General features: G+C 52.8%; 2 protein-coding genes across 2 annotated transcripts in view; one reads left to right on the plus strand and one right to left on the minus strand.

Moving 5' to 3' along the window:
- Positions 1-5,955, plus strand: part of LOC146420164 (serine/threonine-protein kinase pim-1-like) — a 68,325-nt gene extending 62,370 nt beyond the window's left edge. Inside the window, exons 5-7 of the mRNA XM_085048565.1 lie at positions 4,922-5,075; positions 5,313-5,483; positions 5,817-5,955. Coding sequence (XP_084904691.1) covers positions 4,922-5,028 — 107 coding nt within the window. The 3' untranslated portion in view covers positions 5,029-5,075; positions 5,313-5,483; positions 5,817-5,955. The remainder of the gene's footprint in view (positions 1-4,921; positions 5,076-5,312; positions 5,484-5,816) is intronic.
- A 20,270-nt stretch (positions 5,956-26,225) lies between these two features.
- On the minus strand, positions 26,226-27,218 carry LOC146420170 (uncharacterized). The gene has a single exon (XM_085048577.1). The coding sequence runs from the start codon at positions 27,216-27,218 to the stop codon at positions 26,226-26,228; it is 993 nt and encodes a 330-aa protein (XP_084904703.1).
- Between the last annotated feature and the right edge of the window lie 644 nt (positions 27,219-27,862).

Raw genomic sequence — 27,862 nt, forward strand, 5'->3', positions numbered from 1 at the left:
AGCCACGTGTCCCCCCGCTGCCAGCGCCACCCCCGAAGGATGAGGGGTACCCCAAAATTCCCTCACAGCTGCCGGATACCCCGCAAGCTCCTACGGAGTGGTGTCACCCAGCTTCATCACCCCCAACCTTCGGCTGCCTCATCCCAGGCCCCATTCCACTCCTCCCCCTCCTCCAGACTTCATCCCACTCCCCAATCCACATCCCATCCCATCCCATCCCATCCCATCCCATCCCATCCCATCCCATCCCATTTCTCCCTGCAGCCGCCACCAGGACCCCCGAAAAACTGACGTCTAGGTTACTCCCCAATGTCCCCTCAAGGAGCATTTGCGACTTACATTTGGAGTCCTGCGAGATCCAAACATCCGCCCCCTCCCCTCACCCCCCCCAAGGTAAACAAAAAACCAACCCTGCCAGGATCAACCAAAGTTATTTGGGTCTCGGATCTGGTGTCCTACAAGGTACAAAAACCCCCCTCCCAAAAAGAACCCCAGGCACCGCCCAAGATATTTGGGCAGAGCTCCCCCTGCCCGCTCACCTGCGGGATGCCCCGAGAAGGGCGATGCTGCTGGGCCGAGGGTTGTGGACAGAAAGCGATGGACGCACGTGGTGACTGCTTCTTCTGTTCCTTCTGCTTCTTCTGCTTCTTCTGCTTCTCTTTCTGCTCCTCTGGCCCTCCTCTTCCTCCCGCTCCCCTCCTCCACCCCTCCTCCCCATCCGCTCTTCCTCCTCCTCTGTATCTCCTCCTCCTCTCCTGCCTGCTCATCCTCTTCCTTTCATTTCTGACTCCCATCCCGGCTTAGTCTCACATCACCCTTGGTCCATCCCGTGCTCAGCAGAGCATCCTGTGCTCTGTCAGCACTCTGTGCTCCTTCGGGAAGGGTTTGGGATTTATGCCAGGCACAGACACTGAACCTCACCCCAAACTGCCCCGGTGCCATTGCTGTCCCCTGGGCGCTGGGCAGCTGCTGTCCCAGGGCAAGCAGGGACACAAACGGAGCCAAGTGCAGCCCAGCTGCCCGCGCTGATCCAGATGAGCCCCAGGGACAAGGTCCTGCAGAGCCACACGGAGCTCTCGGCTCCTGGCTGGCAACGGCTTGTGTTGTGGCTGCCCCAGCGGCCAGAGCGAGTCCTGGAGCTCCCCCAGCTCCTGCAGCAGGACCCAGGTTCCACCTGCTCTGCCAGGCCCTGGCCAGGGGCCAGTAGATCCACTGGCTCCATGCAAAGGGGGAAGACAAGAAGAATGCATTGGATGCAGCCCCCAAGGACCTCGAGCAAATTGTTCAGGAACATCCAGACCTTGAGCTGATGTTTGCAAAGCTGCAGCTGGCAGAGTTCTGTGGTGCAGGAGACCCAGCATGGGAAGAGGAGACCTACAAGGAGCTGCAGGAGAAACACCCTGAGCCTCAAATGCTGCTGTGCTCTAAATTTCTGCTGGAGAAAGTTCTTCCTCTCCGGCAAGAGATCCTGGGATGAGGCAAAAACAAAGTTTGTGGCTGGTGAGAAATTTCCCATGCAGAGAGAGCAGAGGAGCTGCAGGTGGAGGCTGGGAGCCTGGGAGGAGGGAGGGGTGAGCAAGGTGGTTTTTTAGGGTTTGTTTTAGTTCTCCTTCTCATACTGTGATTTGCTTGGAATTCAATTCCCTTAATTTCCCTAACTTGTGTCTGTTGTGCCTGTGACAGTGACCAGTGAGTGATTTCTCCCTGGCCTTAACCCAGCCCACGAGCCCTTCCTCCTGAGTTCTGTGTCCTGCACCTGAGCAAACAGGACTGTGGAGAAGATTCCTGGAAAACTGAAACAGCTTTCAAGAAGTGAAATGAAAATGTAAAGAAACAATCCACAATGTTTTCCTCTATTTATTTCTATGCTCCCCTTTCCATGTTGCACTACTTCTCCATGCCACTAATTGCAAATGGATCTCACCTCGAAGATCTATGGCTTAGCAAGTTTTAGACTCCCTGAAATACCATGAGTTAAACACAGTTTGTCTTCCCCCGTTTTTCTTGGAAAGCAATGCTGGAGACATAAGTGCAGTGCTTGGGTTGGGAATGAATTCTAGAGACAGGGAATGTGCCCCGGTAGTGTTTGACCCTCAGCAGGGACAATGCACAACAGCAGCCAAGGGGATTGCTGTGCCACTGTGCAGCAGTCAAGGCTCTGGATGTGGGCTGAACACGGCAAAGTTCCCGTGTTTGGACAGACTCAGGGGCTGCCCCCGGGGGCGCGCGGGGCTCGGCCGTGGGGCGCGTGGGGGCGAGTGGGGAACGGACAAACGGCCACTCGGACAAACGGCCACTCGGACAAACGGCCCCGGAGCTTCAGTTGCAGCGGCGACAGCGGCGACAGCGGCGACAGCGGCGACAGCGGCGACAGCGGCGACAGCGAAAGCTCTTCGACCCCCTCCGCCCCTTTCTCCTGCTCCTCCTCTCTCCCCCCCTTTCTCTCAGCCTCTCCCGCTGTCCCTTTCCCTGTGTCCCTTCCTTTCCCAGTGTCCCTCTCCCCCTGCCATCTCGGGCCATGCCCCAGGCTCGCCCCCAGCCCCGGCCGGGGCTGCCCCCTCCCCGCCCCTGGGCGTCCCGCCGCGCTCTCGCCTCCGCCCGGCTCTGGCGAGCCTGGCTATGGCGCTGCTGGGCGGGCATCAGTGGCTGGGGCTGGGGCGGCATCGCCACCCTTTGGCTCCGCCTGTCCCGAACCCGGCCCCAGCCCCGACAGCGGCCCCAAGCCCAGCCCCGGCCCCGAACCCGAACCCGGCCCCAACCCCGAACCCGAACCCGGCCCCGACCCCAGCTCCGGCCCCGTTACCGGCTCCTCCCGGGGCCCGCGGAGGACACACACGGCTCGGCCGCTCCCGCCGCCTCCGTTGCTCCTTCCCCGGCCCGAGCTCCGCCGCTCGGCAGTCCGGCCGCCAGCCCCGAGCCGCCCGTGCCCCGTTCAGAGGGGGATGCCCGGCCCGGGGCGGTGCACAGGCGGTCGGAGGCCGTGTCTGGCCCCGGGCCGAGCGCTGACGGCCGCGTGTCGCCCGCAGGGAAGGCGCAGGAGGCCCTGCAGGAGCGGTACCGGCTGGGTGAGCTGCTGGGGAAAGGAGGATTCGGCAGCGTGTACGCGGGGACGCGGCTGGCGGACGGAGCCCCGGTGAGTGGCGGGGCTGGTGGAGGAGGAGGGAGGAGGGAGGAGGGAGGAGGAGAAGGGAGGAGGAGAAGGAGAAGGGTGGGACTCGGCAGGGCGGGCGGCGAGCTCAGTCCGTTGCTGTCTCTTGCTCGCAGGTTGCCATCAAATGTGTGTCGAGGGATCGCATCCGGCGTTGGGGCGAGTTGGTGAGTTAGCGGGGCCAGCGGCAGAACCCGGGCCGTGCCGGGCGGGGATAAGCCTGGGCCCGGCAGGGTGGAAACCGCCAGGAGTCCTGGAGGCAGAGCGGGCGAGGGGTGAGCGGGGGACGCAGAGCATCCCGGGCTGGGTGAGGTGTCCCAGAGCCCTGGCACAGCTTCCGCCCCACTGACAGCACCTTGGTCCTCCCGCAGCCCTACGGCGCCCGTGTGCCCCTTGAGATCGTGCTGCTGGACAAGGTGTCCACAGGGTGTGCTGGTGTCATCCAGCTTCTGGAGTGGGTTGAGCTCCCCAACGACTTCCTGTTAGTTATGGAGCGTCCGGAGCGGTGTCGGAACCTCTCCCATTTCCTGGCGGAGCGGAGGTTCCTGCCGGAGGAGGAGGCACGGGGGATGTTCCGGCAGGTGCTGGAGGCCGTGCAGCACTGCACCAGCTGCGGGGTCCTCCATAGAGACATCAAGCCCGAGAACATCCTGCTCGACCTGGCCACCGGGCAGCTAAAACTCATCGACTTTGGCTGCGGCGCCTTCCTCCGACGCACAGCCTACACCCAATTTGCAGGTGAGCCCTCCCAGGGGATGCTCCTGGGCATCTCATGGCCCAGCCGTGGTGTAGCACCGGGGCTTCCCCTGTTGCTGCCAGGCATGGGATTAACTCTTCAGCCAAGTTGCTTTTGAGTGGGCGTTGAAGGGGGCAGCTTGCAGCCCTGTTGACCACCTTCACCACCCACTCTGCCTTGGGCTGGGGCAGCCAGTCTGACAAACCCCAATGAGTGCAGCAGTGAGGGGGTCAGACCCTGTGCCCCAGCCAGTCTGGTGGGCAGGCGAGAATGGGTTTGGACTGCTCCACTTCCCTTGTTTGCCTTGGCCTATTAATGTTTTTTGGGGGCAATGCAGAGAGGGATGAGAGTGGTTTTTCCCAGCACTGAGAGTGTTTTTACTTTTCATGTCATGATTGGACCTCCCCAGGGCTTCTGCTGCCCTCTTCCAGCCCCAGTGGCTTCTTTTCCAACCCCAAGTTTGTACACAAGTCCCAGGTGCTGGTGAGAGGGCAGCAGGTCACCCTGTGTACCACTGGTGCAGCCCCTGCATGCCCAGGGATGCTGGGGTGAGGCTCTGGGAGCAGCAGCATCCCCTGATGAACTCCATCTGTATTCCATAGGAACCCTGTCCTACAGCCCACCAGAGTGGATCTACCTTAAATTTTACAACGGCGAGGCAGCAACGATCTGGTCCCTGGGTATCCTGCTGTACCAGATGGTCTGCGGGAAGCACCCATTCAGGAAGGGACAGGAGATCATCTGGGGGCAGATCTTGTTCCCACAACGGCTCTCTCAGGGTAAATCCTATTCTCTATGGCATAGGGGGAATGCCAGTGTTGGGAGAGAGCAGCAGGCTCATGAGCATCCTGCTCTGGCAGCTGCTGAGGAGGTGACACATGTCCTGCTCTCCTGCTCTCCTCCAAAACAGATAATCCCTGGGGAAGTTTAGGCTGAGCTCTGAGCACACCCAGCATGGCCTGGGCACGGGAACGGGGAGGGAAAAGTGGACAGGAGCCTTCTCCAACTGACTGGCAGTTTCTGGTTTCTCTCCTCAGAGTGCCAAGATGTTATTAAGAGGTGCTTGTCCATAGAACCCTTGGACAGGCCATCGTTGGAAGACCTCTTCAACGACCTTTGGATTCAGGCTGTTCATCTGCCCTAGAAGATGGGAGAGATCCATGTGCACAGTTTGATCCAGGGGCCTGGCAGGTAACAGCTCCACACATTTCTTGGTAATTAGAAGCAAAGCAAACCAGACGTTTTTTGACCTGCTTGTAGCTCTGAGCAGGGATCATCAGAAGGGAGCTCACAGCTCTTGTGCTGGAGCTGAGCTGGAGATGTGCTCTGGCAAGCACTGGTGGCCACCATCCACCCTGGTTTTGCTTGTCTGGTTCATTGTTGTCTGGGGCCCTGGGCAGAACACTGACAGCCTGCTCTGACCTGCAGGGAAGGAGAAGGAGCCCCTGGAGAAGCTGGACCAGATGGGCTGCAGCTGGAGACATCAAAGACAACTTCAAGGATTAGCACCTCTTCCTCAACCTGGCCATCTGCAGCTGAAGATGATTGACTTCGATTCTGGCGCCTTCTGCAAAGACACACTCCAGACCTAATGTGCAGGTGAGTCCCCAGCCAGGGGATGCTCTGGGCATTGCACAGCCTGGCTGGGCACCAAAGTTCCCCTCTTTGCTGGGGTGGATGCAAAGAATTCTTCCGTTGTCTGCCAAGCTGCTCTTTGGCTCTGGGCAGCTGCTGAGGAGGTGGATCTGCCATGGCTGGGTGGAGGCTGGGCACATGTCCTGCCCTCCTGCTCTCCTCCCAGAGGCAGCAATGATGGGGAGGTTTGGGCACAGCTCTGAGCTCAGCCAGCATGGCCTGGGCACTGCGGGCAGTTGGGACAAGGGGGACAGGAGCCTTCAGCTGATGGGCAGTTTCTGGTTTCTCTCCTTCCAGCCGAGCTCTGCGGATGCTGAGGCTGCTCTGGGCTCTGCCAGGGCTCTGCTGGGGCTCAGCCCTGGGCACGGCTGGGTCTGCTCTGCCCTCCCATTGCTCTGACAGCTCTGCATCAGACGAGCCTGTTCTGAGCACACCGACAGAGCTTTGTGCTTGTGCAGGTGAGTGAGACTCTCCTGCAGGCCCAGAGATTGCAGTGAGGGATACACATCCAAATGGCCAGAACCCCAACATTCCACAGTCCCAGCAGAATGCCTGTATTCACAGGGTGAGAAGGAAGGGCATCTTCTTAATGAGATGGGGATCAGCAGAATTTAGATTCCCAGTCCTGCCTGGAGCTGGCAGGGCACAAAGCAATTTCTTATTGCTTCAACCACAATTTAAAATAATAATATTGGAAACAAACCCCAAAATCTATTAAAAAAAGGCTGCTGAGGGTCAGTAAGATAGATGCATGCTATCAGCACTCTGACAAAGTAAATAACTGAGTTCTCTTTACAAAAGATCAGTGACCTCTTAATCCAAAGTTACAGGAGATTTTATACTACACACTTGAGATTCGTTTTTATCATTCACATTTCATCTAGTTTTTTTTTCTTTTCCCCTTTTTTTCCCTAAAACAGAAAACCTATCCTAAAAAAGAAATGTCCTTTGCTTCTGGTTCTCATGTGAAGCAGCTCCGTTGCCTCTGGCCCCGGGGCTTGGGGCACTGTCAGCACCTGCTGCTTCAGCCACTGCTTCTGCTGGCATTGAGAGCAACAACCAGGTTGTGGCTGATCCCGAGGGAGCAGCAGCAGGGCCTGGAGCTGATCCCTGAGTCTGGTGCAGGGCTGGACAAATGACCCCACAGCAGCAGCAGCAGCAGCAGCAGCAGCAGGAAATGGAGGTGACTTTGAGCACAGCCCCTGCCACTCTTGCCTCCTGTTTGCAGTGGTGTCACAGCAGCGTGAGGCACCTGGGAGCCCTCAGTGCCAGCAGGGACTTGAGATGGCAGCCCTGGGCTCCTGGAGGTTGTGCAAGGAACGGAGCTGGGCACTCCCTGTCCATATGGAGCTTGCACATGGAAAAGGCTGCTGTGCCCAGGCAGCTCCAAGGGCAGAGAAATGAGGCTCTCGAGCACTTGATCTGGGCCAGTTCCACAGTCCTGGGCAGCAGCCAGTGAACAGAGGGGGAACAGAGGGCACAGCAAGAGGGACAAAAGCAGTCAAGTGCAGAGACTGGAGAGAGCCAGACCTGGCAGAAGGAACAGCTGCTTCCTTGCACTCTTGAAGAAAGCTCTTGGCTGTTTCAGAGCACTGAAAAGCGTGAAGGGCAGAGAGGAGGCAACACCAAACAATGCTCCTGTTTTCACAGCCTCCCCTCTCAGTGTCCAGAAGGAATTGGATGAACTGTGTTCTTCTCTCTGAGTCATCTCCTTCAGCATGAGCAGCTTAGCACCAGGAGCTAAAGGGCCTGAAGCCTTAGGCCTCAAGAGCTGACCAAGAGGGAACTTTCTGAGCAAATTAATGCTGCTAACGTGGACCAAACAATGCAAAAGGTAGAATACTGGAATTATAGAATCCTTTCTGTTGGAAAAGACCTCTGAGCTCATCAAGCCCAGCTGTTCACCCAGCACTGTGAGCCCAGCACTAAACCACATCCCTGAAGTGCCAAGGCCTGAACAAGAGGCCTGACTGAGGCCTGAACAACAGGCCCTGAGCCAAAGGTGACCTCTCCATCTACCTTCCAACCAAAGGTTATCATTGTATCCACTCATTACTGAAATATGCATGATCATTAGCATTGTGATAAATGTATCCACTAATTAGTGAAACATGTATTGACTTTTCTGTATTTAGAAGCTAAACAAAGTCATGAAATCCAACATCTGACCTGGTTTGGGGGTGTATGGTCAAAGTCAAATCTCTTGGTTCCTCCTTGAGCCCTGGCCAGGCTTTGGGAGAAACCAAACAGCAGAATGAATCCAGCTGTTCCTGCACTGGAAGTGCTGTCAGTTTGTTTGTTCAGCACTCTCCAAGCTGGGCCCTCTCCCAGCGAGGTTGGAGCCTCACCTGTGGCTGGACACAGCTGCAGGAATTCCCAGGGTCCAGAGTGGCTCTGCAGTCCTTGGCTGTGACAGCTTCCCCAGCTGATGTGTGGGGCTGGGTGATGGTAAAGTCTGAGGGTAACTGGTGATGGATCTTTCTAAATCATTACAGGCAATCTTTGGTAGGAATGATTGGGTGCATTGCTGAGCTTCTCCTGTTGTGATTCTTTGCTGCTTTGAACTGTAGGAAATTGCACTGATTCCTTCAGTTGGTGTTTGTGTCTTTGGTGCTGGCCCTGCCCACTGGCAAAACAAAATTGGCATAGTCTGTCCAAATCACAACAAACTTTTACTTTTTATATGTAAATGTAAGGAATCAGTCCTGTCTGAAATTTCTGGATGGGAAGACGTTCCCTATGGTTTGCTGGCTCTGGAGTGGGCTGAGGTCAGAGCACTGTGTGAGCAGTGGGGAAGTTGGTTAAAAGCAGCTGAACCAGTGGATGTCTTAAAATGCATCCAAAAATTGCGTTTTGAAAAAGGGAAAGATCTTGTGTGTTTGGGAAGACATACATGGATTTTGTTAACAGGATATTGTAAAAAGCACCAACGAAAGGAACCATTGGTGGGATGCTCCCACATGGAGTGACAGAAGGAGTTTTTAATCTTGAGCTCAGATTCATCTGCGCAAGTGAAATAATAATAACATAATAACTCTATGCATATATATTATAATAAAAACTTCATATATCATGAAAAAAAATCTTATATAAATATAAGTATAAATATAAATATCACAACATAATTTTATATATATATATATATATAAAATGGTGACATTTGTTAACTTTGGCTGCTCAGGAATGTAACTCTAAATACCTTACAGAATATGATTGGCCAGGACCTGAAGGTCAGTGGTAAACATTGTGAGATTGTTTACAATAAATACAGGAGGAAGGGATGAAATTGGCAATTTTTATAGAGTTTGGTGATACTGTGATGTGGAATGCTTTGTCTGTTACTGTAAAAATAAAGCGATTAAGGCTGCTGGGTTTTTCATATACCAGACTGTCCACAAGCTGCAGGACTTGTTGAACAGATGAAGGGGTTGTTAAAAGAACAGTTGAAAAAATGAGGAGATGGGAATGTGTCCTGATGGAGAACCCCTTACAGGTCCACTCCAGCAGCTGCAGGGCTGGACCTTTATGCATTTGATTTAATGAGGATAAATCAGAAGCAAATGAGAGTTATCAATACCAAAACAGGAATTCAGATTCCTCCAGGACACTTTGGTTTGATAACTGCTCACTGGAGCTTGGCCTTGAAAAGTGTTCATGTCATGGGAGGAGGAATTGATGCAGATTATCAAGGAGAAATTGAATTCTGTTAAACAATAGGGAACAAAATTGAATTATTCAACCCCATGACAGGGTAGTATGATTATTGACATTGTGGTTTTAAAGACATTTGGAAAAAAAAAAAAAAGGTCCACCTCAAATCACCACTGTCTGTGGAGATAAAGAGTTTGGATCCAGCAGTCCTAATAATGGAGCCAAGGTGTGGGTCCAGAGGCCAAATGGCCCTTGTGAGCCAGCTGAAGGAACAGCTCTGGGGAAATTAAATTAAAACACTGTTTTAATCCTGAAACCTGGGCAGGAACAATGGGAATATGTCCCTGCAGCCAAGTGTTCTATGGGAGAACAAGCAGATGTTATAGGATGTTGTTTTCCAGATCCTGCCAGACCAAATCTCCCTGTTTGCCCCAACGTTCCCTTTGGAAAATGCTCTGATCCACAGGGCTCCATGTGAAGGCTGATGTGACCCTGAGTGCCTTCCACAGGAATTCCAGCCAGGAGCCTGGAGCACCTCAAGGACTGGGAGCTGGCAGCTCTGCAGCTGAAGGGGAAAGGACCCCACCAAGCCTTGTTACCCACAGACACCGCAGTGAAGCTGAACAGCAAAGGACCTTGGGGCATTATTGTGGAATTGAAAAGGAGCCAGCTCCATGGACAATGGAATTATTGTTCCTAACCCAAATGAGACTGAGGAAAAAGTCACTTGTCACTAAAGAACTACTTATGCCTATAAGATGTATCTTGATAGTCAACCAGAATCTTTGTTTGCCAGAAACACCTCTGGAGTTTCACCAAGGGATTAGTCATAAGAATTCCTATGAAAATGTAAAGATCAAGGTAGCTAAAATACTCAATGTAACTAATTGCTGGATTTGTTCTCAATCAATGTTGGGAGGAACGGGATTCCCTTGCAGGGCCCATCCTGTGGGGTGGCAGAACTCTCTCAATGGGCTCTGACTCGTAACGGAGTCAGTGAAGGGACAGTTAGAGAAAACTATACTGTGGAACAAAAGAATACAGTGATCAGTGTTACAGGATTCAGCAAGATTTCCCTTCAGGAGAAACCTACCCTGTTATAGTTAGAGGCCAAAATATGAAAGGATTTATATGGTTTAGCATTACTGAAAACGTCAATAGAGCTTGGGGTGCTGGAGCTTCTCAAGGTCAGTGTTACCCCACTCTCAGCTGCAGTGCCACCCTTTTGGGTACTTTGGCAACAACCACAGGGAAGAGGTGGGGCCAAGAGAACATTTTCCACCCAAAGAGTGCCTTTGATTTCAGAAAGCCAAAGATTCTGGTTCACCCTGTGCCCTTTGTGTGCTGCCTCATCCTATGAAGTTTACATTAAGGAGCTAAATTGATTATTAGAAGAAGTAGCAAATGATGCTATTAAAATACCGAATAGCACATCCTGTGAGCTCCAACAAACACCAATGGGAGCTCTACAGAACCACATGGCCTTGGATTATCTGCTTTCTGCCCAGGGAGGAACCTGTGCTATTCTAGGACAGGAATGTGGCACTTGTATCAGTGATGGGTTTGGCGTCCAACAGTCAGGAATGACCTCAATAGAAAGAGCAGTAGAAGAGTGGCAGAAAGAAGAAAATTCTCCCTGGTGGGATTGGCTTCATGGCTGCCAAATTGGAGGCTGCTGTGAAATGCATTTGTGGCAGTGACTGTAATCATTGCAGTCTGTGCACTTGGTGTATTATGATTCCATGTTAGAGTTGTTGTGACAGTTTTTCCTGGAAAATAGAGAATTCAGATTTGTCTAAAAAGAGAGAGAGTCTCAAGAAAAAAGGAAGACTTGATAGATAACATAGAGAATAGCAACTAATGAGGCATGTTTTTTCAAAGGATTGCCAATTATAGCTCTGAGTAATGAACCTAAAGAGCATTTAATTGGAGAGCGAGAGGCTATGCCTTTATGCCTAATACCTAAATCTAAGGTTATATTATTGAAAGAATTGTTATGAAGGTTATAGTTTATCTACAATGGACTTATTGAACTACCAAGGCCTGAACAACAGGCCCTGAGCCAAAGGTGATCTCTAGATGAACCTTCCAACCAAAGTTTATATATGTATCTGCTAATTAACAAAATATTATTGCCAAAATGATCATTTTAGCTGTTCATTGTGAAACCTGGTTTTACCTTTCAGTATTTAGAAACCAGACAAGGCCAAATCTGGCTTTCTTTGGGGGTGTATGGTCAAAGTCAGCTCCCTTGGTTCCTCCTTGAGCCCTGGCCAGGCTTTGGGAGAAACCAAACAGCAGAATGAATCCAGCTGTTCCTGCACTGGAAGTGCTGTCAGTTTGTTTGTTCAGCACTCTCCAAGCTGGGCCCTCTCCCAGCGAGGTTGGAGCCTCACCTGTGGCTGGACACAGCTGCAGGAATTCCCAGTGTCCAGAGTGGCTCTGCAGCCCTTGGCTGTGACAGCTTCCCCAGCTGATGTGTGGGGCTGGGTGATGGTAAAGTGTGAGAATAACTGGTGATGGATCTTTCTAAATCAGTATAGGCACTCTTTGGTAGTGGTAATTGGGTGCATTGTTGATGAGCTTCTCCTGTTGTAATTCTTTGCAAATGATTTTGTACATTGCTGAACTTATCCTTTTGTCATTCTTTGCACTTTTGCATTATATAAATTGCACTGTTCCTTCAGTTGGTGTCTGTGTCTTTGGTGCTGACCCTGACCACCAGCAAAACAGGATCCCCTCCTACCTAAGTGTTCCCTGGGAAGACAAAAACCATCACTCCAAATGTCCCCTCTTCCTCTTTTTCCCCCCACTTTATACACTGAGCATGATATCCTGTGGTCTGGGATATCCCCAGGGTCAGTTGGGGTCACCTGTCTCCCTGTGTCCCCTCCCAACCTCCCCCACACCCCCAGCCCCTCCCCAGCGTGGCCAGACGAGGGGCAGGAAAGGCCTTGGCTCTGTGCAAGCTCAGTGAGAACAAAACCATCTGTGTGTGATCAACCCTGTGCTCAGCACAGCCCCAAAGCACAGCCCCAAGGAAGCCCTGGGAAGGAAATTCCCTCTGCCCCACCCAAAGCAGCACCCCATGGCCATCCAGCATCACCACGGCTCCACAGGCTCCTTTCTGACCGTGACAATCCCCATCCCAGCAGGGCAAAGGTTGTTTGCCATCGACCCAACCTCAGCAAAGTGTCTCCTGCAGGTTGTCCTGGCCTTGGAGAGTAGGAAGGGGGTTCTGTGCTGGTTGCCATGGCAACCTCTGGACCAGTGATTCCCTATGGTGGTTGCCATGGCACCCGAGCCCAGCAGTGTCTCAGTGCAAGTGTCCCTGGCATCAGTCCCTCCAAGGGGTTTCCATGGCAACTGCCATGACAGGTGACCCAGGTGTGGTGTCCCAGTGATGGTTGCCATGGAAACAGTCCCCAGCACTGACCCTTTCTGTCAGGCTGACCTGGCCTTTGGCCCTGGGCTTTGCTGCTGGTTCCGCGGCGCCTGCCCAGCCAGCGCGGCACAGGGCAGGTGGCCATGGCACAAACCCCAGCCATGGATCCCCTGTGCCTCTGGGCAGTGACACCAGCCCTGAGCAATGGGCTGCTGCCGTGGGCTCAGTGAAGTGGCCATGACAACAGCCCCTTGCAGTGGCCCAGTGCAGGTTGGCATGAGAATCCAGCATCACAGCTGGCCCAGGGCAGGGCTGCAGTGCCCTTCCCAGCAGCCTGTCTGCACACAAGCACTTCCAGGGCTCTCTGCATTTCCCTTCCCCTCACTCTCGGCTCACTCACACACCTCTCAACAATCCCCTTGGTGCTTTGAGCTGCTAGGAGTTTGTAAGGGTCGATCCAAGAATCGAGTTCTGTCTCAACATTTCTCATCAGAAATTACAGGTGCAGGACTTATGCAGAGAATGCTGTGTACTTGCCTAAGGCTGGTGCGGAGCGAATGCTTCGTGCCCGCCTAAGGTAGTACGGAACGAATGCTTTGTGCCTACCCAAAGCTGATACGGAGTGAATGCTTTGCACCTGCCTAAGGTGGTACAGAACGAAGACTTTGCACCTGCCTGAGTTGATACAGAACAAAGGCCTTGTGCCTGCCAATGCGGGTATGTGACGAAGGCTTTGCACCCGTTGCCCTGACACCCATTGTGAAAAACCTGCCGACCATGCCTCGGACACTCCTCCCTTGACCCTGTCAAGTGGAGATTGGCAAATCTCCACAAGAATTAAGGGGGGGCAAAGGCGGCTGGCAAGGAGGGACCAGGTGTATGGACTAGCATAAAAGACAGCTTTGGAGTGGCTGAACTCTGAAGATCTTCCCCACCGAAAGATCACATTGATCTTTGCAGAGGCCAAGGAACGCCGACTGACCGGGACTCCAGGGACGCCGGACGTCTGTGGACCCGTGGTGGTAGCTATAGCCCCTTTCCTTCCCTTTCCTCCCCATCTTTTCCCAATTTTCTCTCTCTCTCTATTGCAGGCCGCTTTACAGGCCAAATTAATAAAGTTCCCCCTTGGATTGAAATTTAACTCCCTTGACTTGTTGCATTTTGTGTTTTCTTTTCCTTTTTGCACTCTGAGATCGTAGCTGGTATGAACCATCACGCATCTGCTTACGAGTGGACCGTGACAGAGTTCAAAGCTTGTCTGCCCTTCAGCAGTTGGTCTAACTCTGCCTTCAGCCAACTCTGGATTAGGGTTTATTGTAGAACTTCCTGTGTGTCTAAAATATTCCTTGCATGGTTCTGCTTTGGGGAAGGGGAACCTCCTTGGTGGCAGCTTGGGCTTGGCACACACTTAAGGAGGGTGTCTGGTTTCAGTGGGGAAACTCAGGAGCTTGAGATTGCTTCAAGAAATAAAGTATGAAAACCCCTCTTTGCTTGAATGCAGCCAGTTGTGCAAGCAAAGCAGGTCCCAGGTGAGTGAGGAGAGACAGGATTGGGTTGGGCTTTGAGGACCAGGGTTGTCCCCACTCAGACATCAAGGCACAGCTTCTCTGACCAAGCCAGACCTCCTTAGGGAAGACCCTGGATCAATGTCAGTCACAGAATGCTGCAATCACCTCTTCTCTACAGGGAAAAAGAAGCCCTTTAAACTAGGAATTTGGATTTATTAGACACTCCTTGAAATATCTCTCCATAACTATAAAAAACTCCAATTTTCTAATGAACTGCATTAGACCAGAGGGAAATCAAGGCAGAGCCATGGTTTGTTAGGAGTCTGGATCAGCCCAAGGCTTTGTGTGCCAAGGCAGAGCCAGGCAGGACGCAGAGCTGTCAGGGAAGGAAGGGCCAGCGAGGTGGGGCAGCCGGGGGATGATGACAGCCTGCAGGGACAGAGGCACAGGGCATGGACAGTGTAGGACAGCCTGGGCTGGAGAGGGCAGAGGGATGTGCAGGAGCTGCAAGGCCCTGACAGAGCCAACTTGTGCAGCACTTTGGCCATGGCTGCTGTCCCTGGCCATGAGGCCAGCAGGACACAAGTGACCCTTGCAGCCCTGGGGCCTCATGGCCTCCTTGTCCCTGCCCAGCAGCCTGGCAGGGGCCACCCCATGGTCCTGCCCTTGGCATTGCACATCCCCACATCCCAGTGCCCTGGGAAGAGCCCTGAGCACTGAGGGAGGGACAGGATCTGCCTTGCCAGGGGCTGGGGCTCAGGGCTTGGCCCTTTGGATTCATGAAACACATCCAGGTTTGCTCAGCATCAGAGACACCTTTGCCTTGCTTGTCCCCACCTGCCATCACTGCCTGCAGTGTTCTGCTCTCACTGGAACCTGAGGACACTTCCTCTGTTGAGTCTGTTAGTGGAACCCATTTAAACTACAAGGAACTTCAGTGTTTCCATCTCAATTTGACTTCTGGAGAAGTTTTTTGAACACACCCTGAGGGACTGAGTCTGATGCAAACAGCACCAAAGCCTCACGAGGGTCATTCCAGTCCCTGTGCTGTTGCTGTGCTGCTGAGCTGGGCTGGGCTCCTGGCACAGAGGAGCTCCTGGCAAGCGGCAGCACTGCAGAGAGACAGCTCTGCCCAGGAGCAGCTCCTGTGCACAGCCCAGCAGGGCTGGGGCACTGCCAGGCCATCTCAGGGACACCAGCAGGGCACACCCAGAGCTCACAGGTGCTCAGCATTGGCAGGGGCTGTGCCATGGCCCAGAGGGGCTGTGTCATAGCCATGGGCACCTCTGGGGCTGTGTCAGAGAGCCACAGAGCAGCTGTGATGTCAGAAAGGGGCTGTGTGACACCACAGAGTGGGGTGTGTGAGGTCACACATTTGGCTATGACACCACAGAGCTGGTTGTGAGAGGTCATGGAGCAGCTACATAATCATGGAGGGGGTGGTGTGACATCACAGAGTTCACTGTGACATCACAGTGTGGCTGTATGACCTCAGAGCAGAATGTGTGATTACAGAGTGGTCTGTGTAACATCACTGAGAGGCTGTCTGACATCACAGAGTGGGCAGTGTGACATCACTGACTGGCTTGTGACACCACAGAGCAGGGTGTGATATCCCAGAGAAGGTTGTGATATGTGACATCATAGAGTGGGCTATGGCATCACTGGTTAGTTGTGTGACATCAAAGAGCAGACTGTGACATCAGGGTGGGGCTGTATGACATCATACAGCAGGCTGTGAGCTCACAGAGTGGAATGTGTGACACCACAGGGTGGTGATGTGACATCACAGAGGGGGTTGCAACATCATGGAATGGCTATGTGACATCATAGAGCAGGCTGTGACATCATGGAAAGGCCAGTGACATCACAGGGCAGCTTTATGTGAACATATTGAAGGCACTGTGACATCACAGGGTGGGCTGTGACATCACAGGGTGACTTTATGACATCACAGGGTGGCTGTGTGAGGTCCCTGGGGAGGTCACTCTGCCTCAGCCCCCCTCACAGTTCCCCCAGACAACTCCAATGCTGCTTGTGCACAGCAGGGTCCCCTGTCCCCCCAGGTCCCCCCCTGACCCCCAGTGCCACAGCCTCCCCCAGAGGATGTTCCACCAGATCGACCCCCAGAGCCTGACATGGGGACAGGGGGAACAGGGCCTTAGGGGGTGGGACAGAGGGGACAGGGACCCCCTGGCAGCGTCCCCGTGTCCCCCAGGAGGAGAGCCTGGCCCAGGTCTTACAAATGAGGGCTTGAGAGCACTTAAAAAATCCCCAGCAAGGCATCAGCAAAAACCAGATTTAATGTCAAGCGACAGCACAACAAAGTTCCTTGGCAAGAGTCACTCTGCTCCTGACTGGACAGTTCAGGCACACCAGGGGAAAAAAGCAACAACAAAACCAAGCAAATCCAGGCAATCAAACCAGAAATTAACTGAGAACTGTCCGTGTGTGTGTGTGTGTGTGTGTGTGACAAAAGGACAGTGAGGGCAAGGATAAAAGGAATATGGCCTAAAAGCTTAACAGCCCTCAAACTTAACAGAACTTAACTTCTACCTTTACCTTGACTTATACCTTAAACTGAACAACTTAGCAGAAGAAAAATCTTCAGCAGCATTTCACTTAGCTCATACCTGATGACTGAACCTTACTTACCGTTATGTGTTAGGTCTCAAAAACCAGTCAGAGACGTAGAGCTAATTAAAGAATTTATTAATTGAGCAAGCAGATAGCAGCCAAGTTACAGCGCTGGGCGGGCGCGGCGAGCCTCCCTGCTATGCCTACAGCACCACACCCGAAGATGGCAAATCATCATTTTTTATAGCTCTCTTTACCCCCTCCCTTGAGTCCCCTCGTGGGTCTTGACTGACATTCCTTTGGGTGTCTCGATTGGCCGTGGAATCGTCGCTCTCTGCGCTGGTTGGTAGTGATTAGGGGTACACAGGCTTTTGGGGGGGTTTCTTTCTTGCATAGCAGTTAGACTGTGTCCCGTGGGAATTACACAAGCCTTGCTGAGCAGCCTTTCGAAAAGAGTTACAATTGTTGCAAACCTTCAGCAGAACGGTTTGGCTCTAAAACAGGAACTCTTTCTGTTAAAGCAAAAATGAAAAGCAGAGCTTACCATAAGCAAGGAATTAAAACTTATTTTCTAAACGATTTCATGAACTATACCTATTGTAATTTATAACATTAACCTTGACTTATACCTTAAACTGAACAACTTAGCAGAAGAAAAACCCTAAGCAGCATTTCACTTAGCTCATACCTGATGACTGAACCTTACTTACAGGCCTAACTCACTCAGATATCCAAAGCACTTCAACACCTCCCAGAGCAGCATTTCTCCCCCATTTCCAGAGCACATGCACACGTGTGTGCACACAGACAGAAAGAGGCAGTGCCAGGCAGCTGTCAGAAATTGCCCTGGAGGCCAGGGAAATGCTCACTGCGGATGCTTTTGCATCTCCCCAGCAGGCGAAGGGTTGAGCCTCGAGCAGTGGGGGGATCGGTCCAGGGTCCCTCATTGTTCGGGGATGCCCCGAGTGCAGCAAACGGGAGAGTTCCCGGCTCAGAGAGGCCCCACTCAGAGGGAGCTCACTGCTCCAGGAGAGCTCCAAGGGGCTCATTTTGGAGCCCTGTTCATAGGGCCCCAAGAGATGGGCTTTAGTCACAGCAATGTTTCATCCTGGCTGCACTTGGCATCAACAGCTTTCTTTGACACTGTGAGAATGGGGATGTTGTGCCATTGAGGGGAGAAAAACAGTTCCCAAGGCTGCTCCTAAAGCAACCAGGAGCTGGTTGGACAGCAGCAGTGCCTGGGAGCAGACAGTGTTTGTGATCAGCTGCAGAGGAGCTGAGCCCAGGGGCTGTTGGCCAAGGCTGAGGCCTAACGAGCATTTCTCAGATCGCAGGGCAGCCTGAGAAGGGGAGGGAGGAATGCACCACCCCAGGGCCCCATGGAACTAAGGAGACCATGGTGACACTGTGGGGCCTTGTGGGACCGAGGGACCATTGTGACACTGCTGAGCCTCATGCAATGATGGAGACCACTGTGACATTGCAGGGCCTCATGGAAGCAAGGGGACCATAGTGACGGTGTGTGGCTCCATGGAACCAAGGGACCATTGTGACACTGCAGGGCTTGTGGAACCAAGAGGCAATTTGACACTGCTGGGCCTCATGGAAGCAAAGGGGCCATTGAGGCCGCTGGGACACTGCAGGGCCTTATAGAACCAAGAGTCCATTGTGACACGGCGGAGCCACAGGAGACCTTTGTGACACTGTGAGACCCCATGGAGCCAAAGGTCCATTGTGACATTGCAAGGCCTCATGGAACCATGGAGAGAATATGAAGAAATGTCACAGCCTCATGGAACCAAGGGGACATTGTGACAGTGCAGGGCTGCATAGAACTAGTGAGACCATTGTGACACTATGAGGTCCCATGGAACCAAGGGGCCATTGTGACACTACAGGGGCCATAAAATCAAGGGAACATGGCACAGGTCTGGCTGGTTTGGCCTCCCAGGGGCCACCTGACTTCTCCAGCCAACCATGACATGTTGAGAGTCTCTTCTCATCTGCCACCGAAACACTGGGGCTCTCTGCTTTCCTTCCTGTGAAAAAGAACTGTCCTTCTCCTCCAGGTACCCATGGCCAGAATTGGGATTTCGCCACCACATTTCCTTCTATCCGGGGATTGTTCCCATAGGAATATTGTCTTGTACTCAGAGTCCATAAACAACTGTCATTCCTTTCACAGGTCTTGTTGAGAGGGTTGTTTGGAGCCTTACACCTGCACTCACCATTCCACAGCCCACATCCCACTGCTCCCAGGAGAGCCACAAGCATCCTGTGAGGCCACAGAGCCCCATTCCCAGGCCATGGGAGTCAGGGCTTGGCTGTCCTGCTTGGCACAGCCCAGGCAGGGCTTTCACAGCCACATTCCACAGTTCATTTCCCACCTGGACCTGGTGGTGCCTCTGTGTTCTGCTTTCCCAGCCCCAGGCATGCTCTCCTTGTCTGCTCATTCCCCCCACAGTCTCTTGGCAGGGATGACCTCAGTGGGGGCTGCTGACATTCACAGCAACTTAGACGTTGCTGCTGAATTTTACTTCTCCAGAGGCTTCAGATCTTCAGGAATTCAGTGCTCCAGGGCTCATTGATTTTCAAAACAGCTTAACAAGTCAAGCTTTTGGGAACAATATGATTTAAGTTTTCAATCCTTCTGTGATTAATTAGGCAGATTTCTCAAGTGTATTCAAAGTAAATATATTTTTAAAAACAGTGGGAAAAGACTTTTTAGGTTTTGTTTAGGGTTTTTTTCCTGTTGATACAATATGTGCAATTCCCAATTGATATTGTATCCAAGTATCTCCTAATACAGTCTGAATAGATAAGAAATTCCTTGTCTGCTCCTGGCCTTGCTGTCAACTCCGGCAGCAGCTCCGTGGCCCCTTTGTGCCCCGCTGCCCCAGCCATGGTGCCACAGCCCCCCTGTGCAGCCCAGCCCAGGCCAGGAGCATTCCGGGTGGGAACAGCCCTTGTGCCGTGGTGCCCACAGCAGCCCCTGGGGCTCTGTGCCCCCATGGCCTCCCTGCTGGGCAGCCTCTCCAAGCTCCTGCACTGCCCGTGGCACCTGTGGCCCTTCCCAGCCAGCCCTGCCCCAGGCTCTGCCGGGCTCGGGGCCAGCAGAGAGGCCAGGCAAGGCTGGCCATTGCTGGGAACAGGCCCTGAGCCCTGCAGCAGGATGGAGCTGGGGCACAGCCAAACTCACCTGCAAACCTGGGCTGAGCAGCCAGGGCTGGCAACGGCTGGGGACAGAGGCTGCAGGTGACAAATGTCCTGGGCTCCCTCCCTGCTCTGTCCGTGCCACCAAGGGCACAGAGCAGCCTCCTCGCTCGGCCACTAGCCTGTTTTCCAGCCCTTCCCCAGGCCCTGGCTCTGCCCCACGAGCCCTGGGTTCAGTCCTGCCCCTGCACGCTCACACAGGCTGAGATGGACACTGATGGGTTTCTCTCCCAGGTTCTCTCAGCCCAGCCCAGCTCCCTCCAAGCTCTCCTAGCTGCCCTGAGCTCTCTGCAGCACCAAGGGGCTCTCCCCAGCACAGCCCAGCCAGCTCTGGCCCACAGCCCTGCTCAGGCCAGGCTGCTCTGGGCAGTGGCCCCACGGCCTCAGCCCCTCTTGGTATAGGAGGGGCTAGAATTTATTTATTTAGGAGAACTAGAAGCTGGATAATAATATTTTTTGAACTGATTTAGAAGGCCCGAGATTGGATAATGATCGACTAAGATTTGCTTGCTGAAGACAATGTATTATTCACTTAATGATTTTGTGCCTACCTCGTATCAGGGAAGATGTAGAGAAGAGAGCCAAATAATTGAGAAAAACTACTGAGTGTGACCAAACATCCTGCTCTCAGGCCCCAGGACTGGTACAAGTTAGTTCTAAGACTTGGACTTGGACCAAGAACCAAGGGAGCATGTAGAAGGAAACAGGGTGAAGAGCTCATCCTGAGGAAGACTACTAACTTCATCTTCGGGTCCCTCGCCCACAATTAATCTGTGACGCTGTGCTTGCACTAACATATTTAAATGAACTTTGAACTCATTATAATACTAATCGGGGATAGGTAATGAATATGTATAGGGGCATTGTGTAACTTTCTGCATATGTAACCTGTAACCTAATATAAACCTAGTGAAGTGCTGCTGACGGGGTGCATGCCTTTGGAGGGGCTACCCCCCATGCACCCCAGCTGGAATAAACACATTCCTACCTCATAACTCTCTGAGTTGCGGAGTCAGTCTGCGCCACACCAGCACCTGGAGGGACCTCTAGCCCCAGGAACACGGAGCAAACTGAAACCACAACTCTGCAAATGCTGCATGTGCCCAAAGGAATTGCAAAGAAAGTTGGGGTGTGGAAAACAAATGACAATTTATTTACAGAAGAGCAGCAACAACAAGCTGCAGAACGTATTTACAATATAAGAATCTTTATAACAACAGCAATCTACAGAACGCATTTACAGTAAAACGTTTTATCTTAAAGGAGAAATCTAATCAACATATTTACAAAAGTTCATAACAAGAACAAACAGAACATATGGAAAGGATGGTGTGTCCATCATCTCCATCAGTCCTGTAAGAAAAGGAAGCAGCACAGTCACTCCAGCCCAGCCCTGAGGGCTGTTCCCTGTGCCCCCAGGCTGGCACACACTGGCACAGTGGCACTCTGCTGCCAGCACTGACCCTGGCTGGGGCTGGGAGACATGCCTCAGGCACCAGGATGGGGCTGGTGTGGCCCAAAGCAAGCGCAGGGCAGGCTAGGGGGTGTGGTGCTTGTGCCACCAGAATCCAGGGTCTCCCCGGGCACTGTGTCCTGAGCAGGGCCACCCAGCCCAGCCCCAGCCTGGCGGCAGGGGACCCACTGTGCCTGTGGGCAGGGCATGGGGAGCACCTGCCTGTCCTGCTGCTGGGCCTTCATTCTCATCCAAGGACCATCGGCTCCTCCTCATCCTCCTCATCCACCTCCATGGCTTCATCTTCCTCCATCACGTCCACCTCCATCTCCTCCACATATTCTTCCATATCCACCTCCATCTCTTCTTCGATATCCTCCTCATCCACCTCCATCATGTCCTTAATATCCATTACCATGTCCACCTCCATGGCCTCCTCAGCATCTCTGGCAGGCCACATCAGGTAGCTCAAGCTCACGGTGGGGTCCCTGTCCCACATCATCCCCACAGGGCCCCAGCCCACCCGGGCAGTCAGGGGTGCCCAGCTCCATGGAATGGCACTGTACCTCCACTGGGACAGGAGAGCACATCTTGCCGGGATTGGTGGTGATACCCAGGCAGCAGGATGAACTCAGGACTGATGGCAGTATTTGGGAGCAGCTGAATAGGGTGCAGGGTGGTCTCCTAGCTGGCTCCTAGCTGGCTCCAGGGTCAGTGTTGTGCTCAACAGCAGGAGCTGGAGGCTGCACCTGCAACATGGGCTGTGACATCACAATTCTGGGAGCTGGGATGTCACAGGAGTTCCAGGGCGACTGCACTGGGGGCTCAAGATCGTAGAATGTCCAAATCCTCAAATGGTTTGGCTTTGACAGAACCCTTAAGATGATTTCACTCCAACCTGAGCGACCTCCCACCAGACTGGGATGCTCAGGACCACATCTAAGCTGGCCTTGGATGTTTCCAGGCCTGGGGCATCCACAGCTTCTCTGCCTGTACAGCCTGTGCCATTGCCCACTACACTCACAAGAAATAATATTTTCCTAACATCAAATCCATTCCTACTCTCAGTTTGAACCCATCCCCTTGTCCAGTCACTACAGCTCCCAACAAAGAGTTGTTCTCCTGCTTCCCTGTAGTCCCTTCACACACTGCAAAGGTGCTGGGAGGTCTCCACACAACCTTCTCAGGTGTCCAGGCTCAACAGCTCCAACTTTCTCAGCCTGTCTTCACATAGCAGGTGCTCCAGTCCCCTCAGCAATTTCGTGGGCTCCTCTGGACTTGCTCCATCAGTTCCCTGTCCTTCTCCTGTTGGGGACCCCAGAGCTGGAGGCAGCCCTGCAGCTGGGGTGTCCTGTGAGGGGAGAAGAGAGGCAGGATGTCCTCACTGCCCTGCTGCCCACGCTGTGGGATGAATCTGGCACGTGTGCGGGGGGTTCTGGGCTGCCACTGCCCAGGGTGGGCTCCTGTTGGGATGCAGATGTGAGGCTGGTGTCCAGCTGTTGTCCTCTTGGCTGCACAGGAACATCACAGCCCTGTCTCGTCACCAGGCATCCATGGCTTCAAAAGTCCATAACACAGGTCACACACCAACTCCAGCCCCACTGCTTTTGCTGCAGCCTCACAGTTCAATCATCAATGAGCTGTGAAACTGCTCAGTGTCATTCTGTTACTCCAATGGATACACAAATGTTTGCCTTGTGATGACAACAAATCTTTTTTTCTAGTTATGCTCTCGTGTTGGTGGTAGTAACACAGAGTTATTTCAATTCATTACACTTGTTCAGAGAGCAGAGTGAGTTAGGACTTACTTTGTATGGAGACACAAGAAAGTAGCAATGATCTGGTGAGGTATGGATTTACTCACATCTAAATTTGCCTCTTCCTGATACAGAAATCAGCCACTCAATTACCCACACTCCCATTTCAAGCCCTTTTGCTGGCAAAAGTATTACCTGCAAATACACGGAAGTGTTCTGAAATCTATTCTCCAGGTGTCCCCAAGTGAGGAGGCCCAGCAGAGCCACAGCCTTGGCTCTATGTGAAACGAGGGCAGAGAGCAGCCGTGTCCCCTGAGCAGCCACGGCAGGGGGAGCACAAATCCACGGCAAGAGGGGGAAGAAAAATCTCCATTTGCACTGTAGCCCAGAGCACCCCAGACACTGCTGAGCACCTGGGAGCATCTCCCTGCCCTGGCACATAACCAGCAACCTCCCCTGGGGACATCTGTGTGTGGAAAATCACACTGCCAAAGGCCAGTGTCCACAAGGGAGCAAAAGGAGTCCTGCAAAAATCCACTTCATTTGTATAAAGGGAAAGAGCTCGCTCTGCCATTCCCCTGCATGGGCTCTCTCGAGTTTCTGGAGGGTGCAGCCTCTTTTTAATCTGAAACTGCCGATCATGTGTTGCCCTCTGCCTTTCCCCATTGGCTGAGGCACTAGGAAGGGACACATTTCCCAACCCACCTACTACATATTCCCCCTTTGACGTGTATCCGCCACCCCGCATCATGCATTGTCTGATCACTAAAATTAGCTCTGACCCCACCCTGGGCCAAGAAATTAATCCTCATAAATCTTTCAATCCTACGCCTTTTTCCCTAAAGTTCACAAGGTCAGGCTGAGCTAGGTTCTGTAAACAAACCTGCACAGTTTGATGTTCCTACAGGCCCCTGTCGTTTCTCTCCAGAACCTGACTGGTTCTTTCCGGTTCTCTCATCGTTTGTAAAGACATTCACCCCCTTTTCACCTCCCACCCAGGAGACTCAGCAGCTCTTGGGAAGAACAGGGCACATCACGAATGGGTCTGCTCCACCGCCCAAGCAAGGCACTGGCCTTGGGAATTTCTAAAGCTTGGGAGCTCTACATTTCCTCACAGCTGGAGCAGCTCAGCTCCCAGAGCCTCCGGCGCCGGCTGAGCCCCCTTTGGCCCAAGGTGCTGCCGGCCCTGCTGCGGCTGCTTTGGGCAGGGGGTGTCCGGGGAGCTCCATGCCTGCTCCCGCCATGCTCGGGGAACGCCAGGCTTTGAGGGACAGCTGCCTGGGCAGGGGCTGAGCTCGGGCACCTGCTGGCCCACGGGCTCTTGTGGGAGCTCCAGCCCCAGCAGCCGCAGCCCCAGCATGCCGCAGCCCTGCCGCTGCCAGCATCGCACCCCACCGGGACTCTGTGCCACCAGCCAACACCGACCATACAGCCACCTCCAGGCACCCATGGCACCTGTCCAGCACAGCCTGCACTGCCCCATCCAGGAGTCACCCGAGTCAGGGACAGGGTCCAGTGGCTGCTGTCAGCAGCAGGAAATCAGGCAGCGCCAGGATCACCTCCCTTGGCTTTAGTCTCTTGAACAATGGCACAGTGCAATGTAATGCGGAGAGGAGCAAAGCCCAGAGCCATTGGAGGCTCCAAGCCTTAAACATCAGCCCCTGCAGCTCCAACAGCTGCTCCCCACATCCTGGCTCCAGCAATTCCCAAGTGATTTAGGGTGGGCTAGAATTTACTAATTTAGGGGAACTAGAAGCTGGATAATAATAATTATGTTTTTTAGCTGATTCAGAAGGCCAGAGATTGGATAATGATTACTAAGATTTGCTTGCTGAAGACAATGTATTATTCGCTTAATGATTTTGTGCCTACCTAGTATTGGGGAGGATATTGAGGAGAAAGCCAAATAATTGAGAAAAACTGCTGAGTGTGACTGAACATCCTGCTCTCAGGCCCCAGAACTGGTACAAGTTAGTTCTAAGGCTTGGACTTGGACCAAGAACCAAGGGAGCATGTGCAAGGGAACAGGGTGAAGAGCTCATCCTGAGGAAGACTACTAACTTCATCTTCAGGACCCTCGCCCACAATTAATCTGTGACACTGTGCTTGCGTGAACATATTTAAATGAACTTTGAACTCATTATAATACTAATCGGGGATAGGTAATGAGTATGTATAGGGGCATTGTGCAACTTTCTGCATGTGTAACCTGTAACCTAATATAAACCTAGTGAAGTGCTGCTGACGGGGTGCATGCCTTTGGAGGGGCTACCCCCCATGCACCCCAGCTGGAAAAAACACATACCTACTTCATAACTATTTGAGTTGTGGAGTCAATCCACACCTCACAAGGCTGTCATGGAAACTTGAAGTGACTACAGCTTAATCCCACTGCGAGAAGGAAGAGAATCTTCTCAGTGAGATGCCATCCAGCCAGATTTAGAACTAGAACACTAATAAATAATTCAAACATATAATGGTAACAATAATAACAAGAAATTAATCCCCAAATCCCAACACACAGCACCACACCAAAAGGATGAACCCCCTTTTTCTTTATTGTCTCAAGGCTCATGAGAAATAATCCTTTTATATAATACCCAAAAACCCACTCAGGAACAAGTTCCCCCTCCCTTCATCACCCCCAACCTTTGACTGTCTCCTTCCAGACCCTGTGCCACACTCCCAATCCCCACCCAAACCCATCATACCCCTCCTGGACATCAAGACCCTCTTCCCAAGCCCTTTTCCACCATTCCACCCCTCCAATTCCCATCCCGCCCATCCTGCCCCACCCAATGCCCATCTCACCTCTCTGGAACTGCATCCCACTTTGCCCAATCCCCTTCCAATGTCATCCCACCCTGAGGGGCTGTGGAATTGAGTCATTTTGGGCAGCGATTGACCCACTATGGGGTGAGATTGAGTACTTTTCAGTGGAATCGAGTGGTTTTGAGGTACTGCATGAACCCTCTTGGCTTTTCAAATACAAAATGGTGAAAGAAACTGTACCAAACACCCCTGAAGCACCAAATCATCCAGAATAGCTCCCAAACACAAAACACCCCTCCCAAATAGCAGTAAAACCATGAGGCTTTAGGTAATGAAGCTGGAGCAGAAGACAAAGCTCTTCCTGCCGTCGGGGCTTGAGCAGGGCTTCTCTTACTGGTGGCTCTGTTGGTGTTTGGTCAAGTGAGAGCTCTGGGTGAACCTCATCCCACACTCAGGACTCTCATAGGGTCTCTCCCCGGTGTGGATGCGCCGGTGCCTGATGAGGTGGGAGTTTTGCTTGAAGCCCTTCCCACAGTCGGGGCAGCGGAAAGGCCTCTCCTCTGTGTGAATGCGCCCATGGAGGAGGAGACTGGATGAGGTCTGAAACCTCTTCCCACATGTGGGACACTTGTAGGGCCTCTCCCCAGTGTGGATCCTCTGGTGGATGATCAGGGAAGAGCTGTCTCTGCAGCTCTTCCCACATTCCCCACACTCATAGGGCCGTTCCCCAGTGTGGATCCTCTGGTGGCGGATCAGGTGGCATCTCCTGATGAAGCTCTTCATACATTTCCCACACTCATAGGGTCTCTCCCCAGTGTGGATCATCTGGTGGCGGATCAGGGAAGAGCGGTCTCTGCAGCTCTTCCCACATTCCCCACACTCATAGGGCCTCTCCCCCGTGTGGATCCTCTGGTGGATGATCAGGTAGGAGCTCGTGCTGAAGCTCTTTCCACATTCCCCACACTCATAAGGCCTCTCCCCAGTGTGGATCCTCAGGTGGACGATCAGGGAAGAGCTGTCTCTGCAGCTCTTCCCACATTCTCCACACTCATAGGGCCGTTCTCCAGTGTGGATGCTCTGGTGGATGATCAGGTCAGAGTTTTTTGTGAAGCTTTTCCCACATTCCAAGCACTTGTAGATCTTCTCCCTGGTTTGAAGCTGCTCATGGGCCACCTGCTCATAGCTCTGGCTCGATCGCTGGCCAATTTCCTGGCACAGGGTGGGTCTTTGCTCCTCACAGCACCCTGGGCTCGGTTTGGAGTCTCTCCTCGTGTGGGATCTCCATGCCTTTTCCTTCCCATTGGACTCCTGCACCATGGAGCCATTTAAATCGGCCTCTTCCATGAGGTTCTTCAGGGAGGATTTATCCTCTATGGTGTCCATTCCCAGCTCATTGCCTGGAGGAGGAAACACAAGGAGAGGATTTAGGATTTTCCTCCATGCCAAAAGGGAAGGGGAAGGAGATCCCCCCAATCCATTCTTGGCGTGATATTGTCAACAGCAGGGTTGTCCTGCAGCTGGGGGTGATGCTGGGCTGGGAGATGGAGGAGAAGAGAGGAGGGAAAAGGGGCAGTGACTTCCTTCTCACCTGCCTGGCTGTCCTGGGGCATCTTCCACTTCCTCGCAGCCTTCCCCTCCATCCAGCCAAGGTTTGGCAATGGGAAATCCTGGTTTGGGGGAAAAAAAACAAGGTGTGAGTACATTGGATTTGAAGGTCCCCCTGCTCAAGTCCATTTCTAGAAGTCACCAGGCATCTGGTGTCCATAAAATCCTCCAAAACGCCAAGGTTTTGAAAACAAACAAACGAAACCCCCAAAACAATCCCATGAGTTCCCTTCTCTGGTCTTTCCATTTTGGATTTCTGGGGGTCCCTCCCATCCTGGCTGCTGGGGGTTCTGCAAGTACTGGGTTTCCCACATCTAGATGGTTCCCACCCTCCCTGGGCTGTTGAGGGTCCTAGGAATCCCCAAATTTCTCCCTCTCCAGTCTCCCCACTTTGGGGTCATGCTGGTCCCTCTCCTCCAGGG

This window comes from Lichenostomus cassidix, unplaced genomic scaffold (genome assembly GCF_008360975.1).
Source record: "Lichenostomus cassidix isolate B80296 unplaced genomic scaffold, HeHo_3.0 HiC_scaffold_44, whole genome shotgun sequence".
Lineage (NCBI taxonomy): Eukaryota > Metazoa > Chordata > Aves > Passeriformes > Meliphagidae > Lichenostomus > Lichenostomus cassidix.

Coding starts and splice junctions, on each gene's coding strand:
- LOC146420170 (XM_085048577.1), bottom strand. CDS start 27,218: ATGGACACCATAGAGGATAAATCCTCCCTGAAGAACCTCATGGAAGAG.